At 52.6% G+C, this 20,497-nt stretch overlaps 2 protein-coding genes across 6 annotated transcripts in view; one reads left to right on the forward strand and one right to left on the reverse strand.

Moving 5' to 3' along the window:
* AIP (AHR interacting HSP90 co-chaperone) overlaps positions 1-3,770 on the reverse strand; it is a 47,597-nt gene extending 43,827 nt beyond the window's left edge. For all 3 annotated transcript variants that reach the window (XM_075580637.1, XM_075580636.1, XM_075580635.1), the window contains exon 1: positions 3,536-3,770. In XM_075580637.1, the coding sequence (XP_075436752.1) occupies positions 3,536-3,631 (96 nt within the window). In that variant the 5' untranslated portion in view covers positions 3,632-3,770. The remainder of the gene's footprint in view (positions 1-3,535) is intronic.
* The window catches only part of TMEM134 (transmembrane protein 134), a 52,663-nt gene continuing 35,676 nt past the window's right edge, over positions 3,511-20,497 (forward strand). For all 3 annotated transcript variants that reach the window (XM_075580639.1, XM_075580640.1, XM_075580638.1), the window contains exons 1-2: positions 3,511-3,639; positions 20,083-20,226. In XM_075580639.1, the coding sequence (XP_075436754.1) occupies positions 20,107-20,226 (120 nt within the window). In that variant the 5' untranslated portion in view covers positions 3,511-3,639; positions 20,083-20,106. The remainder of the gene's footprint in view (positions 3,640-20,082; positions 20,227-20,497) is intronic.

A 20,497-nucleotide genomic window follows, 5' to 3' on the forward strand; every position in this document is an offset into this window, starting at 1 on the left:
ATTTCGCAGTGATGTGTGTTGTAGTTGCATTGGAGAACAAAACGACAAATTGAATTGTAGAGGGTGTCAAGTTTGCTAAGGTGGGTTTGAGGAGCCGAGCCATATACTATGTCTCCATAGTCAATAATTGGCATTAGCATCTGCTGTGCAATACGCTTTCTGACCAGGAGACTTAGGGAGGATTTGTTCCTGTAAAGTACCCCTAGTTTGGCATAGGTCTTGGTTGTCAGGGTATCAATGTGCATCCCGAATGTTAAGTGGGAGTCAAACCATAAGCCCAGGTATTTAAAACTAGTGACAGGTGTTAGGGTGGTTTTAGCGTTGGTTCTAATCAGGAGCTCAGTCACTGGAAGCTTTACAAATTTAGTCTTGGTCCCAAATACCATTGTTACAGTTTTGTCAGTGTTTAAAAACAGTTTGTTTTGGGAAATCCAGTTTTCGAGTCTCAAAAAGTCAGACTGAAGTATGTGTTGAAGGTCAGAGAGGCTATGGCTGTGTGCATATAGGATTGTGTCATCTGCATACATGTGTATTGAGGCTTCCTTACAAGCTGTGGGAAGATCATTAATGAACACTGAGAAGAGTAGGGGCCCCAGAACAGAGCCTTGCGGGACACCACAGGTGATATCCAGGGGGTTGGAGTTAGAGCCTGAGATGGACACATGTTGGGATCTTCCTGATAGGTAGGACTGAAACCAGTTTAAAGCATGTTTCCCTATTCCAGAGCTCTGGAGTTTGTTAAGCAGGATAGCATGATCAACTGTGTCAAAAGCCTTTGCAAAATCTAGGAATACTGCACCAGTGAGTTGTCCCCGTTCCATTCCACACTGGATTTCATTGCAAACTTTTAGCAGGGTAGTTACGGTGGAGTGTTTGGGACGAAACCCAGACTGGAATTGGCTAGGGAAATTTGTCTTGGTGTAGAACTCGCTTAATTGGGAGTGGACACATTTTTCCATAACTTTGGATAGAATTGGGAGAAGTGAGATTGGCCTGTAGTTTGAGACAGTGTTTTTGTCCCCACTTTTGAAGATTGGGACAACTCTGGCAGTTTTCCAGGTCTTAGGGATATGGCCTGCAGACAGGATAGAGTTGACTATGGACGCAATTGGTTTGGCAATGGCTGGGGCACCAAGTCGTAGGAACCTAGATTGTAGTAAGTCGGGTCCACATTGGCTGCTTAGTTTTAGTTTGAGGAGCGCTTGTGTAATCTCCTCTTCAGATACTGGGCTAAATTGAAAATTGTGGGCAGTGTTGGGAGGGGGTGGTACTATAGGGGTACTCCCAGGATGAGATTCAGGTTTGGGGTTTGTGCTGCGTTTCGCTAATAAGTTAGTGGCACACCCCACAAAGTAATCATTGAATGCATTTGCAATGTCAGTGGGGTTTGTCAGAGTAATATCCCCCTTAGTGATATTACTTGGTTGTTGATGGTTAGGAGGCTGGAATATATTGTTGATAACCTTCCAGAAGTTAGCTGGGTTTGATGTATTCTGGAGGAGATTGTCAGAGTAATATTGTGCTTTTGCATGCCTTGTTTGCCTTGTGCACACGTTCCGCAGGCATCTGTAGTGATTGAGATCCTTGGTAGTGCCAGTTACTTTGTAGCTTTTCCACAAGGCATCCCTGAACTGGTAGAGTGCTATAAGGTCAGGTGTAACCCATGGAAGGTGGGCCCCCCGTACCCTTATTTTGCGTAGTGGAGCATGGGTATCGCAGAGTTTTAAGAACTCGGATTGGAAATAGTCGAGCGCAGAATCAGGGTCGGGAATTAAATCGATTCTGTGCCATGGGCAGTTGGTAAGGTCATCCAGAAACTGTTGTGGGTTAAAGTTTTTAAATGTTCTAGTGAGGAGAACTTTGGGGCTTGAATGGGGCGGTTTAATTTTCCTTACACAGTACACTATTGCATGGTCACTGAAAATGTCAGGAAGGATGCCAGAGGATTGGATTCTGCTGGGGTTTGAGGAGAGAATCCAGTCTAGCAAGGAATGGTTATGCGACTTCAGGTTTATTCGTGTGGGTTGGGAAATGAGTTGCGATAGGTTAAGTGACTTGAGTTGTATCTGGATTTTGTGGTTTTTAGGGTCAAGCCAATTGAAGTTGAAATCCCCAAGAACTAGCAGCTCACTCTTCTCATTCAGAGAGGAAATGGAGGCAAGAAATTGGGTGATATCAGTCAAGGATTGTAGAAGGGCTTTAGGGGGGCGGTAGATGCCAGCAAGCAAGATGGGCTTAGAAAAATGGGAATGGGACCGCCGGGAATGGGAAGGGGACCACAGGGAATGGGAAGGGGACCGCAGGGAATGGGAAGGTGACCGCAGGGAATGGGGAGGGGACCGCCGGGAATGGGAAGGGGACCGCCGGGAATGGGAAGGGGACCGCCGGGAATGGGACCGCAGGGAATGGGAAGGGGACCGCCGGGAATGGGAAGGGGACGGCCGGGAATGGGAAGGGGACCGCAGGGAATGGGAAGGGGACCGCCGGGAATGGGGACCGCCGGGGATGGGAAGGGAACGGCCGGGAATGGGAAGGGGATCGCAGGGAATGGGAAGGGGACGGCCGGGAATGGGAAGGGGACCGCCGGGAATGGGAAGGGGACCGCCGGGAATGGGAAGGGGACCGCCGGGAATGGGAAGGGGACCGCAGGGAATGGGAAGGGGACCGCAGGGAATGGGAAGGGGACCGCCGGGAATGGGGACCGCCGGGGATGGGAAGGGGACCGCCGGGAATGGGAAGGGGACCGCCGGGAATGGGATGGGGACAGCAGGGAATGGGAAGGGGACCGCAGGGAATGGGAAGGGGACCGCCGGGAATGGGAAGGGGACCGCAGGGAACACATACCTCACATAAGCTGTGTCCCCGTTGGCACTGAATGCTCGGCTCTGGGGACATGGTGCCTTCGCCCGTGCGCGGCCGTGACGTCACCCGCTTGAAGCGGGTGTGTTTTTCGGCCATGGTACATGCGACGTCCGTGTGCGTGTCTAGGGGCGTGCCAGTGACAAAGCGCCCACGTGACCGTGATTTCTTGTGCAACGCGCTCCCGTGCCCGCACGCCACATGGACGCGATCACTGCCTCCCGGCAGGCCGACGCGTGTGCGCGGTACCAGGGCCCCTGCCTAAGATAAGGGGATATCCCTGCAGCAGCCCCTAATGCGAGCTCCCCGCAGTGATTGCGCCGCGGCTCAGCACGTCCTGTTCTATGGGACCTACCATCCTCTCTCCTGCATTAGGATGCTTTATGATGTCAGCAGGACGATGTTATGTCATGTGTGATCAGTGACGTCACATTATGATGTCACATTATGATGTCACAAGATATCAGAATTACATGATGACGTCAGATCAGTTGCTGCTTTTTCACCGCAACGTCACTTTACAGGAAAATTACGTCATGTTAGGGCAATCTCTTAAAACAATAGCTGTGACGTCAAACTCTCATAAATGGGCGTCACCGGAAGCGGGCTAGTGACCGGAAGTGTGTGTACAACGTCACCGGGCCTCGGTTACCGGAAGTGACGCAGTTTCGTTTACCTTGGTGCCATCACAGAAGTCGCACGGGGCGCCCCCGCCCTCCGTCACCAGCCGCTTCCTGAGCCCCTCATCGAGAACCCCGACCCCCGCCGCCATCTTCACCGGTACCTGACGTCACGCTGCGCGCATGCGCGAGAACGGGAAGCGAGCGCGGGGGGAGAGGGGCGGGGCGCTGTGCGTGCGCGTGCGCAGGGGGCGGAGCGGCGAGGCGCGTGCGCAGGGGGAGGTAGACGGGACGCTGTTCGCGGGATAGAGGGGCGCTGGGCGTGCGTACGCAGGGGGAGGGGCGGGGAGGGGCGGGGCGCGCGTGCACTGGGGGAGAGGGGCGGGCAGAAGACGCGCGCGGTGGAGGAGGTATGTGCGCATGCGCACTGTCACTGCCTGACATTTGGAGCTGAAACTTGTATCAAATACAGAAGGATACATTGTATCTGATCTCAGACACAGTATTAGAGAGGGTTGGGGTTCCTTACAATGTATCTGATCCCAGACGCGCTATTAGAGAGGGTTGGGGTTCCTTACAATGCATCTGATCTCAGACGCGCTATTAGAGAGGGTTGGGGTTCCTTACAATGTATCTGATCTCAGGCGCACTATTAGAGAGGGTTGGGGTTCCTTACAATGCATCTGATCTCAGACGTGCTATTAGAGAGGGTCGGGGTTCCTTACAATGCATCTGATCTCAGACGTGCTATTAGAGAGGGTTGGGGTTCCTTACAATGTATCTGATCTCAGGCGCACTATTAGAGAGGGTTGGGGTTCCTTACAATGCATCTGATCTCAGACGTGCTATTAGAGAGGGTTGGGGTTCCTTACAATGCATCTGATCTCAGGCGCGCTATTAGAGAGGGTTGGGGTTCCTTACAATGCATCTGATCTCAGAAGCGCTATTAGAGAGGGTTGGGGTTCCTTACAATGCATCCGATCTCAGACGCGCTATTAGAGAGGGTCGGGGATCCTTACAATGCATCTGATCTCAGACGCGCTATTAGAGAGGGTTGGGGTTCCTTACAATGCATCTGATCTCAGACGCGCTATTAGAGAGGGTTGGGGTTCCTTACAATGCATCCGATCTCAGACGCGCTATTAGAGAGGGTTGGGGTTCCTTACAATGCGTCTGATCTCAGACGCGCTATTAGAGAGGGTCGGGGTTCCTTACAATGCATCTGATCTCAGACGCGCTATTAGAGAGGGTTGGGGTCCCTTACAATGCATCTGATCTCAGACGCGCTATTAGAGAGGGTCGGGGTTCCTTACAATGCATCCGATCTCAGACGCGCTATTAGAGAGGGTTGGGGTTCCTTACAATGCATCCGATCTCAGACGCGCTATTAGAGAGGGTCGGGGTTCCTTACAATGCATCCGATCTCAGACGCGCTATTAGAGAGGGTCGGGGTTCCTTACAATGCATCCGATCTCAGACGCGCTATTAGAGAGGGTTGGGGATCCTTACAATGCATCCGATCTCAGGCGTGCTATTAGAGAGGGTTGGGGTTCCTTACAATGCATCTGATCTCAGACGCGCTATTAGAGAGGGTTGGGGTTCCTTACAATGTATCTGATCTCAGACGTGCTATTAGAGAGGGTCGGGATTCCTTACAATGCATCTGATCTCAGACGCGCTATTAGAGAGGGTTGGGGTTCCTTACAATGTATCTGATCTCAGACGTGCTATTAGAGAGGGTCGGGGTTCCTTACAATGCATCTGATCTCAGACGCGCTATTAGAGAGGGTTGGGGTTCCTTACAATGCATCTGATCTCAGACGCGCTATTAGAGAGGGTTGGGGTTCCTTACAATGCATCTGATCTCAGACACACTATTAGAGAGGGTTGGGGTTCCTTACAATGTATCTGATCTCAGGCGCACTATTAGAGAGGGTTGGGGTTCCTTACAATGCATCTGATCTCAGACGTGCTATTAGAGAGGGTTGGGGTTCCTTACAATGCATCTGATCTCAGGCGCACTATTAGAGAGGGTCGGGGTTCCTTACAATGCATCTGATCTCAGAAGCGCTATTAGAGAGGGTTGGGGTTCCTTACAATGCATCCGATCTCAGACGCGCTATTAGAGAGGGTCGGGGATCCTTACAATGCATCTGATCTCAGACGCGCTATTAGAGAGGGTTGGGGTTCCTTACAATGCATCTGATCTCAGACGCGCTATTAGAGAGGGTTGGGGTTCCTTACAATGCATCCGATCTCAGACGCGCTATTAGAGAGGGTTGGGGTTCCTTACAATGCGTCTGATCTCAGACGCGCTATTAGAGAGGGTCGGGGTTCCTTACAATGCATCTGATCTCAGACGCGCTATTAGAGAGGGTTGGGGTCCCTTACAATGCATCTGATCTCAGACGCGCTATTAGAGAGGGTCGGGGTTCCTTACAATGCATCCGATCTCAGACGCGCTATTAGAGAGGGTTGGGGTTCCTTACAATGCATCCGATCTCAGACGCGCTATTAGAGAGGGTCGGGGTTCCTTACAATGCATCCGATCTCAGACGCGCTATTAGAGAGGGTCGGGGTTCCTTACAATGCATCCGATCTCAGACGCGCTATTAGAGAGGGTTGGGGATCCTTACAATGCATCCGATCTCAGGCGTGCTATTAGAGAGGGTTGGGGTTCCTTACAATGCATCTGATCTCAGACGCGCTATTAGAGAGGGTTGGGGTTCCTTACAATGTATCTGATCTCAGACGTGCTATTAGAGAGGGTCGGGATTCCTTACAATGCATCTGATCTCAGACGCGCTATTAGAGAGGGTTGGGGTTCCTTACAATGTATCTGATCTCAGACGTGCTATTAGAGAGGGTCGGGGTTCCTTACAATGCATCTGATCTCAGACGCGCTATTAGAGAGGGTTGGGGTTCCTTACAATGCATCCGATCTCAGACGCGCTATTAGAGAGGGTTGGGGTTCCTTACAATGCATCCGATCTCAGACGCGCTATTAGAGAGGGTCGGGGTTCCTTACAAGGCATCCGATCTCAGACGCGCTATTAGAGAGGGTCGGGGATCCTTACAATGGATTTGATCTCAGACGCGCTATTAGAGAGGGTTGGGGTTCCTTACAATGCATCTGATCTCAGACGCGCTATTAGAGAGGGTCGGGGTTCCTTACAATGGATTTGATCTCAGACGCGCTATTAGAGAGGGTTGGGGTTCCTTACAATGCATCTGATCTCAGACGCGCTATTAGAGAGGGTTGGGGTTCCTTACAATGCATCTGATCTCAGACGCGCTATTAGAGAGGGTCGGGGTTCCTTACAATGTATCTGATCTCAGGCGTGCTATTAGAGAGGGTTGGGGTTCCTTACATCAGATCTCAGACGCGCTATTAGAGAGGGTTGGGGTTCCTTACAATGCATCTGATCTCAGACGCGCTATTAGAGAGGGTTGGGGTTCCTTACAATGGATTTGATCTCAGACGAGCTATTATAGAGGGTTGGGGTCCCTTACAATGCATCTGATCTCAGGCGCGCTATTAGAGAGGGTTGGGGTTCCTTACAATGCATCTGATTTCAGGCGCGCTATTAGAGAGGGTTGGGGTTCCTTACATCAGATCCCAGACGCGCTATTAGAGAGGGTTGGGGTTCCTTACAATGCATCTGATCTCAGACGCGCTATTAGAGAGGTTTGGGGTACCTTACATCAGATCTCAGACGCGCTATTAGAGAGGGTTGGGGTTCCTTACAATGTATCTGATCTCAGACGCGCTATTAGAGAGGGTTGGGGTTCCTTACAATGCATCTGATCTCAGATGCGCTATTAGAGAGGGTTGGGGTTCCTTACAATGCATCTGATCTCAGACGCGCTATTAGAGAGGGTTGGGGTTCCTTACAATGTATCTGATCTCAGACGCGCTATTAGAGAGGGTTGGGGTTCCTTACAATGCATCCGATCTCAGAAGCGCTATTAGAGAGGGTTGGGGTTCCTTACAATGGATTTTATCTCAGACGCGCTATTATAGAGGGTTGGGGTCCCTTACAATGCATCTGATCTCAGGCGCGCTATTAGAGAGGGTTGGGGTTCCTTACAATGCATCTGATCTCAGACGCGCTATTAGAGAGGGTTGGGGATCCTTACAATGCATCTGATCTCAGACGCGCTATTAGAGAGGGTCGGGGTTCCTTACAATGGATTTGATCTCAGACGCGCTATTAGAGAGGGTTGGGGTTCCTTACAATGCATCTGATCTCAGACGCGCTATTAGAGAGGGTTGGGGTTCCTTACAATGCATCTGATCTCAGACGCGCTATTAGAGAGGGTCGGGGTTCCTTACAATGTATCTGATCTCAGGCGTGCTATTAGAGAGGGTTGGGGTTCCTTACATCAGATCTCAGACGCGCTATTAGAGAGGGTTGGGGTTCCTTACAATGCATCTGATCTCAGACGCGCTATTAGAGAGGGTTGGGGTTCCTTACAATGGATTTGATCTCAGACGGGCTATTATAGAGGGTTGGGGTCCCTTACAATGCATCTGATCTCAGGCGCGCTATTAGAGAGGGTTGGGGTTCCTTACAATGCATCTGATCTCAGGCGCGCTATTAGAGAGGTTTGGGGTTCCTTACATCAGATCTCAGACGCGCTATTAGAGAGGGTTGGGGTTCCTTACAATGTATCTGATCTCAAACGCGCTATTAGAGAGGGTTGGGGTTCCTTACAATGCATCTGATCTCAGACGCGCTATTAGAGAGGGTTGGGGTTCCTTACAATGCATCTGATCTCAGACGCGCTATTAGAGAGGGTTGGGGTTCCTTACAATGTATCTGATCTCAGACGCGCTATTAGAGAGGGTTGGGGTTCCTTACAATGCATCCGATCTCAGAAGCGCTATTAGAGAGGGTTGGGGTTCCTTACAATGGATTTTATCTCAGACGCGCTATTATAGAGGGTTGGGGTCCCTTACAATGCATCTGATCTCAGGCGCGCTATTAGAGAGGGTTGGGGTTCCTTACAATGCATCTGATCTCAGACGCGCTATTATAGAGGGTTGGGTTCCCTTACAATTCATCTGATCTCAGACGCGCTATTAGAGAGGGTTGGGGTCCCTTACAATGCTTCTGATCTCAGACGTGCTATTAGAGAGGGTTGGGGTTCCTTACAATGCATCTGATCTCAGGCGCGCTATTAGAGAGGGATGGGGTTTCTTACAATGCATCTGATCTCAGGCGCGCTATTTGAGAGGGTTGGGGTTCCTTACAATGTATCTGATCTCAGACGCGCTATTAGAGAGGGTTGGGGTTCCTTACAATGCATCTGATCTCAGACGCGCTATTAGAGAGGGTTGGGGTTCCTTACAATGGATTTGATCTCAGACGGGCTATTATAGAGGGTTGGGGTCCCTTACAATGCATCTGATCTCAGGCGCGCTATTAGAGAGGGTTGGGGTTCCTTACAATGCATCTGATCTCAGGCGCGCTATTAGAGAGGTTTGGGGTTCCTTACATCAGATCTCAGACGCGCTATTAGAGAGGGTTGGGGTTCCTTACAATGTATCTGATCTCAAACGCGCTATTAGAGAGGGTTGGGGTTCCTTACAATGCATCTGATCTCAGACGCGCTATTAGAGAGGGTTGGGGTTCCTTACAATGCATCTGATCTCAGACGCGCTATTAGAGAGGGTTGGGGTTCCTTACAATGTATCTGATCTCAGACGCGCTATTAGAGAGGGTTGGGGTTCCTTACAATGCATCCGATCTCAGAAGCGCTATTAGAGAGGGTTGGGGTTCCTTACAATGGATTTTATCTCAGACGCGCTATTATAGAGGGTTGGGGTCCCTTACAATGCATCTGATCTCAGGCGCGCTATTAGAGAGGGTTGGGGTTCCTTACAATGCATCTGATCTCAGACGCGCTATTATAGAGGGTTGGGTTCCCTTACAATTCATCTGATCTCAGACGCGCTATTAGAGAGGGTTGGGGTCCCTTACAATGCTTCTGATCTCAGACGTGCTATTAGAGAGGGTTGGGGTTCCTTACAATGCATCTGATCTCAGGCGCGCTATTAGAGAGGGATGGGGTTTCTTACAATGCATCTGATCTCAGGCGCGCTATTTGAGAGGGTTGGGGTTCCTTACAATGTATCTGATCTCAGGCGTGCTATTAGAGAGGGTTGGGGTTCCTTACAATGCATCTGATCTCAGGCGTGCTATTAGAGAGGGTTGGGGTTTCTTACAATGCATCTGATCTCAGGCGCGCTATTAGAGAGGGTTGGGGTTCCTTACAATGGATTTTATCTCAGACGTGCTATTAGAGAGGGTCGGGGTCCCTTACAATGCATCTGATCTCAGGCGCGCTATTAGAGAGGGTTGGGGTTCCTTACAATGCATCTGATCTCAGACACGCTATTAGAGAGGGTTGGGGTTCCTTACAATGCATCTGATCTCAGGCGCGCTATTAGAGAGGATTGGGGTTCCTTACAATGCATCTGATCTCAGGCGCGCTATTAGAGAGGGTTGGGGTTCCTTACAATGCATCTGATCTCAGGCGCGCTATTAGAGAGGATTGGGGTTCCTTACAATGCATCTGATCTCAGGCGCGCTATTAGAGAGGGTTGGGGTTCCTTACAATGCATCTGATCTCAGACGCGCTATTAGAGAGGGTTGGGGTTCCTTACAATGGATTTGATCTCAGATGCGCTATTATAGAGGGTTGGGGTCCCTTACAATGCATTTGATCTCAGGCGCGCTATTAGAGAGGGTTGGGGTTCCTTACAATGCATCTGATCTCAGACGCGCTATTATAGAGGGTTGGGGTCCCTTACAATGCATCTGATCTCAGGCGCGCTATTAGAGAGGGTTGGGGTTCCTTACAATGCATCTGATCTCAGACGCGCTATTAGAGAGGGTCGGGATTCCTTACAATGCATCTGATCTCAGACGCGCTATTAGAGAGGGTTGGGGTTCCTTACAATGCATCTGATCTCAGACGCGCTATTAGAGAGGGTTGGGGTTCCTTACAATGCATCTGATCTCAGACGCGCTATTAGAGAGGGTTGGGGTTCCTTACAATGCATCTGGTCTCAGACGCGCTATTAGAGAGGGTTGGGGTTCCTTACAATGCATCTGATCTCAGACGCGCTATTAGAGAGGGTTGGGGTTCCTTACAATGCATGTGATCTCAGACGCGCTATTAGAGAGGGTTGGGGTTCCTTACAATGCATTCTGATCTCAGAGGGTGGGAGACAGGTGGAAGTCAGGATTGGAGGGGAGGCAGAGAGAGGTCAGGATTTGGGGGGGGGGCACAGAGGGAGGTCAGGATTGGAGTGTAGGCAGGGGGAGGTCAGGATGGGGGGGCACAGAAGGAGGTCAGAATTGGATTGGAGGCAGAAGGAGGTCAGGATTAGGGGGGGTAGGAGGAGGTCAGGATTGGGTGGGGGTGCAGAGGGAGGTCAGGATTGGTGGGGGGCACAGAGGGAGGTCGGGATTGGGGGACACAGAGGGAGGTCATTGGGGGGGGAAGAGGGAGGTCAGGATTGGGTGGGGGGGCAGAGGGAGGTCAGGATTGGGGTTCCTTACAATGTATCTGATCTCAGACATGCTAGTAGAGAGGGTTGGGGTTCCTTACAATGCATCTGGTCTTCGACGCGCTATTAGAGAGGGTTGGGGTCCCGTACAATGCATCTGATCTCAGGCGCACTATTAGAGAGGGTTGGGGTTCCTTACAATGCATCTGATCTCAGACGCGCTATTAGAGAGGGTTGGGGTTCCTTACAATGCATCTGGTCTTCGACGCGCTATTAGAGAGGGTTGGGGTTCCTTACAATGCATCTGATCTCAGGCGCACTATTAGAGAAGGTTGGGGTTCCTTACAATGCATCTGGTCTCAGACGCGCTATTAGAGAGGGTTGGGGTTCCTTACAATGCATCTGATCTCAGAGGGCGGGAGACAGGTGGAAGTCAGGATTGGAGGGGAGGCAGAGAGAGGTCAGGATTTGGGGGGGGGCACAGAGGGAGGTCAGGATTGGAGTGTAGGCAGGGGGAGGTCAGGATGGGGGGGCACAGAAGGAGGTCAGGATTGGATTGGAGGCAGAAGGAGGTCAGGATTAGGGGGGGCAGGGGGAGGTCAGGATTGGGTGGGGGGTGCAGAGGGAGGTCAGGATTGGTGGGGGGGCACAGAGGAGGTTATGATTGGAGTAAAGGCTGAGGGAGGTCGGGATTGGGGGGGGCAGAGGGAGGTCAGGATTGGGGGGGTACAGGGAGTTTAGGATTGGGTGGTACAGGGAGGTCAGGATTGAGGGGACAGAGGGAGGTCAGGATTGGGTGGGAGGCAAAGAGGGAGGTCAGGATTGGGTGGGGGGCAGAGGGAGGTCAGGATTGGGGGGGCAGAGGGAGGTCAGGATTGGGGGGGGCAGAGGGAGGTCAGGATTGGGGGGGTACAGGGAGTTTAGGATTGGGTGGTACAGGGAGGTCAGGATTGAGGGGACAGAGGGAGGTCAGGATTGGGTGGGAGGCAAAGAGGGAGGTCAGGATTGGGTGGGGGGCAGAGGGAGGTCAGGATTGGGGGGGCAGAGGGAGGTCAGGATTGGGGGGGGGCAGAGGGAGGTCAGGATTGGGGGGGGCAGAGGGAGGTCAGGATTGGGGGGGCAGAGGGAGGTCAGGATTGGAGTGGAGGTCAGGATTGGGGTGGGGGGGGGGCAGAGGGAGGTCAGGATTGGGGGGGCAGAGGGAGGTCAGGATTGGGGGGGGCAGAGGGAGGTCAGGATTGGGGGGGGGCAGATGGAGGTCAGGATTGGGGGGGGGCAGAGGGAGGTCAGGATTGGGGGGGGGCAGAGGGAGGTCAGGATTGGGGGGGGGCAGAGGGAGGTCCGGATTGGGGAGGCAGAGGGAAGTCCGGATTGGGTGGGGGGGCACAGAGGGAGGTTATGATTGGAGTAATGGCTGAGGGAGGTCAGGATTGGGGGGAGGCAGAGGGAGGTTGGGATTGGGGGGAGGCAGAGGGAGGTTGGGATTGGGGGGAGGCAGAGGGAGGTTGGGATTGGGGGGAGGCAGAGGGAGGTTGGGATTGGGGGGAGGCAGAGGGAGGTTGGGATTGGGGGGAGGCAGAGGGAGGTTGGGATTGGGGGGAGGCAGAGGGAGGTTGGGATTGGGGGGAGGCAGAGGGAGGTTGGGATTGGGGGGAGGCAGAGGGAGGTTGGGATTGGGGGGAGGCAGAGGGAGGTTGGGATTGGGGGGAGGCAGAGGGAGGTCAGGATTGGGGGGGCACAGAGGGAGGTCAGGATTGGGGGGGGGGCAGAGTGAGGTCAGGATTGGAGGGAGATGCAGAGTGAGGTCAGGATTGGGGGGCACAGGGAGGTCAGGATTGGGGGGAGGCAGAGGGAGGTCAGGATTGGGGGGAGGCAGAGGGAGGTCAGGATTGGGGGGGCACAGAGGGAGGTCAGGATTGGGGGGAGGCAGAGAGAAGTCAGGATTGGGGGGGCAGAGAGAGATCAGGATTGGGGGGGGGGCAGAGAGAGGTCAGGATTGGGGGAGCAGAGAGAGGTCAGGATTGGGGGGGCATAGGTAAATCAGGATTGGGGGGGGCAGAGAGATGTCAGAATTGGGGGGGGCAGAGGGAGGTCAGGATTGGGGGGGCAGAGAGAGGTCAGGATTGGGGGGGGGCAGAGAGAGGTCAGGATTGGGGGGGGCAGAGAGATGTCAGGATTGGGGGGGCAGAGGGAGGTCAGAATTGGGGGGGCAGAGGGAGGTCAGGATTGGGGGAGCAGAGAGAGGTCAGAATTGGGGGGCAGAGGGAGGTCAGAATTGGGGGGCAGAGGGAGGTCAGGATTGGGGGGGCAGAGGGAGGTCAGGATTGGGGGGGCAGAGGGAGGTCAGGATTCGGGGGACAGGGGGAGGTTAGTATTGGGGGGGGCAGAGGTAGGTCAGGATTGGGGGTGGGCAGAGGTAGGTCAGGATTGGGGGGGGGCAGAGGTAGGTCAGGATTGGGGGGGGCAGAGGGAGGTCAGAATTGGGGGGGGGGCAGAGGGAGGTCAGGATTGGGGGAGCAGAGAGAGGTCAGAATTGGGGGCCAGAGGGAGGTCATGATTGGGGGGGCAGAGGGAGGTCAGGATTCGGGGGGCAGGGGGAGGTCAGGATTGGGGGGGGGCAGAGGTAGGTCAGGATTGGGGGTGGGCAGAGGTAGGTCAGGATTGGGGCGGGGGCAGGGGGAGGTCAGGATTGGGGGGGCAGAGAGAGGTCAGGATTGGGGGGGCAGAGAGAGGTCAGGATTGGGGGGGGCAGAGATAGGTCAGGATTGGGGGGGGCAGAGAGATGTCAGGATTGGGGGGGCAGAGGGAGGTCAGAATTGGGGGGGGGGGCAGAGGGAGGTCAGGATTGGGGGAGCAGAGAGAGGTCAGAATTGGGGGGCAGAGGGAGGTCAGGATTGGGGGGGCAGAGGGAGGTCAGGATTCGGGGGGCAGGGGGAGGTCAGGATTGGGGGGGGGCAGAGGTAGGTCAGGATTGGGGGTGGGCAGAGGTAGGTCAGGATTGGGGGGGGCAGGGGGAGGTCAGAATTGGGGGGGGGGGCAGAGGTAGGTCAGGATTGAGGGGGGGCAGAGGGAGGTCAGAATTGGGGGGGGGGGCAGAGGGAGGTCAGGATTGGGGGAGCAGAGGGAGGTCAGGATTGGGGGGGCAGAGGGAGGTCAGGATTGGGGGGGCAGAGGGAGGTCAGGATTCGGGGGGCAGGGGGAGGTCAGGATTGGGGGTGGGAAGAGGTAGTTCAGGATTGGGGGTGGGCAGAGGTAGGTCAGGATTGGGGGGGGGGCAGGGGGAGGTCAGAATTTGGGGGGGCAGAGGTAGGTCAGGATTGGGGGGGGGCAGAGGGAGGTCAGGATTGTGGGGGGCAGAGGGAGGTCAGAATTGGGGGAGCCGTAGAAGGAAGAGAGCTGTGTAATTTGTGAGATTAACTAGAGACACAAAGAGAGAGAGTGTTACACACAGAATTAGAGAGAGAGTTACATACAGACTAAGAGAGAGAGTTACACACAGAATGAGAGAGAGAGAATTACACACAGAATGAGAGAGAGAATTACACACAGAATGAGAGAGAGAGAGTTACACACAGAATGAGAGAGAGAGAGAGTTACACATAGAATGAGAGAGAGAGAGTTACACACAGAATGAGAGAGTTACACACAGAATGAGAGAGAGAGAGTTACACACAGAATGAGAGAGAGAGAGAGAGAGAGAGAGAGAGTTACACACAGAATGAGAGAGAGAGTTACACACAGAATGAGAGAGAGAGAGTTACACACAGAATGAGAGAGAGAGAGAGAGTTACACACAGAATGAGAGAGAGAGTTACACACAGAATGAGAGAGAGAGTTACACACAGAATGAGAGAGAGAGTTACACACAGAATGAGAGAGAGAGTTACACACAGAATGAGAGAGAGAGAGCTACACACAGAATGAGGGAGAGAGAGTTACACACAGAATGAGAGAGAGAGAGTTACACACAGAATGAGAGAGAGAGAGTTACACACAGAATGAGAGAGAGAGAGAGTTACACACAGAATGAGAGAGAGAGTTACACACAGAATGAGAGAGAGAGTTACACACAGAATGAGAGAGAGAGTTACACATAGAATGAGAGAGAGAGTTACACACAGAATGAGAGAGAGAGAGAGAGAGAGAGTTACACACAGAATGAGAGAGAGTTTCACACAGAATGAGAGAGAGAGTTACACACAGATTGAGAGAGAGAGAGTTACACACAGAATGAGAGAGAGAGTTACACACAGAATGAGAGAGAGAGTTACACACAGATGAGAGAGTTACACACCGAATGAGAGAGAGAGAGTTACACACAGAATGAGAGAGATAGAGTTACACACAGAATGAGAGAGAGAGAGAGAGTTACACACAGAATGGGGGGAGGCAGAGGGAGGTCAGGATTGGGGGGGCACAGAGGGAGGTCAGGATTGGGGGGGGCAGAGTGAGGTCAGGATTGGAGGGAGATGCAGAGTGAGGTCAGGATTGGGGGGCACAGGGAGGTCAGGATTGGGGGGAGGCAGAGGGAGGTCAGGATTGGGGGGAGGCAGAGGGAGGTCAGGATTGGGGGGGCACAGAGGGAGGTCAGGATTGGGGGGAGGCAGAGAGAAGTCAGGATTGGGGGGGCAGAGAGAGATCAGGATTGGGGGGGGGGCAGAGAGAGGTCAGGATTGGGGGAGCAGAGAGAGGTCAGGATTGGGGGGCATAGGTAAATCAGGATTGGGGGGGGCAGAGAGATGTCAGAATTGGGGGGGGCAGAGGGAGGTCAGGATTGGGGGGGGCAGAGAGAGGTCAGGATTGGGGGGGGCAGAGAGAGGTCAGGATTGGGGGGGGCAGAGAGATGTCAGGATTGGGGGGGCAGAGGGAGGTCAGAATTGGGGGGGCAGAGGGAGGTCAGGATTGGGGGAGCAGAGAGAGGTCAGAATTGGGGGGCAGAGGGAGGTCAGAATTGGGGGGCAGAGGGAGGTCAGGATTGGGGGGGCAGAGGGAGGTCAGGATTGGGGGGGCAGAGGGAGGTCAGGATTCGGGGGACAGGGGGAGGTTAGTATTGGGGGGGGGCAGAGGTAGGTCAGGATTGGGGGTGGGCAGAGGTAGGTCAGGATTGGGGGGGGGGGCAGGGGGAGGTCAGAATCGGGGGGGGGGGCAGAGGTAGGTCAGGATTGGGGGGGGGCAGAGGGAGGTCAGAATTGGGGGGGGGCAGAGGGAGGTCAGGATTGGGGGAGCAGAGAGAGGTCAGAATGGGGGCCAGAGGGAGGTCAGGATTGGGGGGGCAGAGGGAGGTCAGGATTCGGGAGGCAGGGGGAGGTCAGGATTGGGGGGGGGCAGAGGTAGGTCAGGATTGGGGGTGGGCAGAGGTAGGTCAGGATTGGGTGGGGGCAGGGGAGGTCAGGATTGGGGGGGCAGAGAGAGGTCAGGATTGGGGGGGCAGAGAGAGGTCAGGATTGGGGGGGGCAGAGATAGGTCAGGATTGGGGGGGCAGAGGGAGGTCAGAATTGGGGGGGGGGCAGAGGGAGGTCAGGATTGGGGGGAGCAGAGTGAGGTCAGAATTGGGGGGCAGAGGGAGGTCAGGATTGGGGGGCAGAGGGAGGTCAGGATTCGGGGGGCAGGGGGAGGTCAGGATTGGGGGGGGGCAGAGGTAGGTCAGGATTGGGGGTGGGCAGAGGTAGGTCAGGATTGGGGGGGCAGGGGGAGGTCAGAATTGGGGGGGGGGCAGAGGTAGGTCAGGATTGAGGGGGGGCAGAGGGAGGTCAGAATTGGGGGGGGGCAGAGGGAGGTCAGGATTGGGGGAGCAGAGGGAGGTCAGGATTGGGGGGGCAGAGGGAGGTCAGGATTGGGGGGGCAGAGGGAGGTCAGGATTCGGGGGGCAGGGGGAGGTCAGGATTGGGGGTGGGAAGAGGTAGTTCAGGATTGGGGGTGGGCAGAGGTAGGTCAGGATTGGGGGGGGGGGCAGGGGGAGGTCAGAATTTGGGGGGGCAGAGGTAGGTCAGGATTGGGGGGGGGGGCAGAGGGAGGTCAGGATTGTGGGGGGCAGAGGGAGGTCAGAATTGGGGGAGCCGGAGAAGGAAGAGAGCTGTGTAATTTGTGAGATTAACTAGAGACACAAAGAGAGAGAGTGTTACACACAGAATTAGAGAGAGAGTTACACACAGACTAAGAGAGAGAGTTACACACAGAATGAGAGAGAGAGAGAATTACACACAGAATGAGAGAGAGAATTACACACAGAATGAGAGAGAGAGAGTTACACACAGAATGAGAGAGAGAGAGAGTTACACACAGAATGAGAGAGAGAGAGTTACACACAGAATGAGAGAGAGTTACACACAGAATGAGAGAGAGAGAGTTACACACAGAATGAGAGAGAGAGAGAGAGAGTTACACACAGAATGAGAGAGAGAGAGTTACACACAGAATGAGAGAGAGAGAGAGAGTTACACACAGAATGAGAGAGAGAGTTACACACAGAATGAGAGAGAGAGAGTTACACACAGAATGAGAGAGAGAGTTACACACAGAATGAGAGAGAGAGTTACACACAGAATGAGAGAGAGAGTTACACACAGAATGAGAGAGAGAGAGCTACACACAGAATGAGGGAGAGAGAGTTACACACAGAATGAGAGAGAGAGAGTTACACACAGAATGAGAGAGAGAGAGTTACACACAGAATGAGAGAGAGAGAGAGTTACACACAGAATGAGAGAGAGAGTTACACACAGAATGAGAGAGAGAGTTACACACAGAATGAGAGAGAGAGTTACACATAGAATGAGAGAGAGAGTTACACACAGAATGAGAGAGAGAGAGAGAGAGAGTTACACACAGAATGAGAGAGAGTTGCACACAGAATGAGAGAGAGAGTTACACACAGATTGAGAGAGAGAGTTACACACAGAATGAGAGAGAGAGAGTTACACACAGAATGAGAGAGAGAGTTACACACAGAATGAGAGAGTTACACACCGAATGAGAGAGAGAGAGTTACACACAGAATGAGAGAGATAGAGTTACACACAGAATGAGAGAGAGAGAGAGAGTTACACACAGAATGAGAGAGAGAGAGTTACACACAGAATGAGAGAGAGAGAGTTACACACAGAATGAGAGAGAGAGAGTTACACACAGAATGGGAGAGAGAGAGTTACACACAGAATGAGAGAGAGAGTTACACACAGAATGAAAGAGAGAGAGTTACACACAGAATGAGAGAGAGAGTTACACACAGAATGAGAGAGAGAGAGTTACACACAGAATGAGAGAGAGAGTTACACACAGAATGAGAGAGAGAGTTACACACAGAATGAGAGAGAGAGTTACACACAGAATGAGAGAGAGAGAGCTACACACAGAATGAGGGAGAGAGAGTTACACACAGAATGAGAGAGAGAGAGTTACACACAGAATGAGAGAGAGAGAGTTACACACAGAATGAGAGAGAGAGAGTTACACACAGAAGTGAGGAGAGAGAGAGTTACACACAGAATGAGAGAGAGAGTTACACACAGAATGAGAGAGAGAGTTACACATAGAATGAGAGAGAGAGTTACACACAGAATGAGAGAGAGAGAGAGAGAGAGTTACACACAGAATGAGAGAGAGTTTCACACAGAATGAGAGAGAGAGAGTTACACACAGATTGAGAGAGAGAGAGTTACACACAGATCGAGAGAGAGAGAGTTACACACAGAATGAGAGAGAGAGTTACACACAGAATGAGAGAGAGAGTTACACACAGAATGAGAGAGTTACACACCGAATGAGAGAGATAGAGTTACACACAGAATGAGAGAGATAGAGTTACACACAGAATGAGAGAGAGAGAGAGTTACACACAGAATGAGAGAGAGAGAGTTACACACAGAATGAGAGAGAGAGAGTTACACACAGAATGAGAGAGAGAGAGTTACACACAGAATGAGAGAGAGAGAGTTACACACAGAATGAGAGAGAGAGTTACACACAGAATGAGAGAGAGTTACACACAGAATGAGAAAGAGAGAGGTTCACACAGAATGAGAGAGAGAGAGAGTTACACACAAAATGAGAGAGAGAGAGAGTTACACACAGAATGAGAGAGAGAGAGTTACACACAGAATGAGAGAGAGAGAGAGAGAGAGAGAGAGAGAGTTACACACAGAATGCGAGAGAGAGAGTTACACACAGAATGCGAGAGAGAGAGTTGCACACAGAATGAGAGAGAGAGAGAGTTACACACAGAATGAGAGAGAGAGAGAGAGAGAGTTACACACAGAATGAGAGAGAGAGAGAGTTACACACAGAATGAGAGAGAGAGAGAGTTACACACAGAATGAGAGAGAGAGAGAGTTACACACAGAATGAGAGAGAAGAAGAGAGAGAGTTACACACAGAATGAGAGAAAGAGTTACACACAGAATGAGAGAGAGAGAGTTACACACAGAATGAGAGAGAGAGAGAGTTACATACAGAATGAGAGAGAGAGAGAGAGAGTTACACACAGTGAGAGAGAGCGAGTTAGACACAGAATGAGAGAGAGAGAGAGTTACACACCGAATGAGAGAGAGAGAGAGTTACACACAGAATGAGAGAGAGGAGAGTGACACCACGAGACAGGTCTGGCAGGGGAGGGGTAAGGGAGTGATGCTCTGCAGGTCTCTGGCAGGGGAGGGGTTAATAGAGTGCCGCACTGCAGGTCTCTGGCAGGGGAGGGGGTAGTGGAGTGACGTTCTGCAGGTCTCTAGCAGGGGAGGGGGTAGTGGAGTGATGCTCTGCAGGTCTCTGGCAGGGGAGGGGGTAGTGGGGTGATGCTCTGCAGGTCTCTGGCAGCGGAGGGGGTAGTGGAGTGATGCTCTGCAGGTCTCTGGCAGGGGGAGGGGGTAGTGGAGTGATGCTCTGCAGGTCTCTGGCAGGGGAGGGGGTTGTGGAGCGATGCTCTGCAGGTCTCTGGCAGGGGAGGGGTTGTGGAGCGATGCTCTGCAGGTCTCTGGCAGGGGAGGGGGTAGTGGAGTGATGCTCTGCAGGTCTGGCAGGGGAGGGGGTAGTAGAGTGATGCTCTGCAGGTGTGGCATGAAATAAGATTAAAGGAGCAACGTTCTGCAGGTAACGCGAAGCTCTGCGGCGGTGATGGCTAATTTTACCATTGACGATGCCTTTGAGATGTCCCTGGAGGAATCGGGGTCCAAGTATGGTGCTCTGCACTTTGGGGGGGACCCCGAGATCCAGCAGAGCCGACTCAAGTATAAGGTGAGACCCAAATCTAGATGTGGGGATATAGAGACAAGCCCACAATGATATACACACACACCTATACACACACCTATACACACATATACATATACACACACCTATACACACATATACCTATACACACACCTATACACACATATACATATACACACACACACCTATACACACACATATACATATACACACACCTATACACACATATACCTATACACACACCTATACACACATATACATATACACACACACCTATACACACATATACATATAC

This window comes from Ascaphus truei (genome assembly GCF_040206685.1).
Source record: "Ascaphus truei isolate aAscTru1 chromosome 8 unlocalized genomic scaffold, aAscTru1.hap1 SUPER_8_unloc_1, whole genome shotgun sequence".
Classification (NCBI taxonomy): domain Eukaryota; kingdom Metazoa; phylum Chordata; class Amphibia; order Anura; family Ascaphidae; genus Ascaphus; species Ascaphus truei.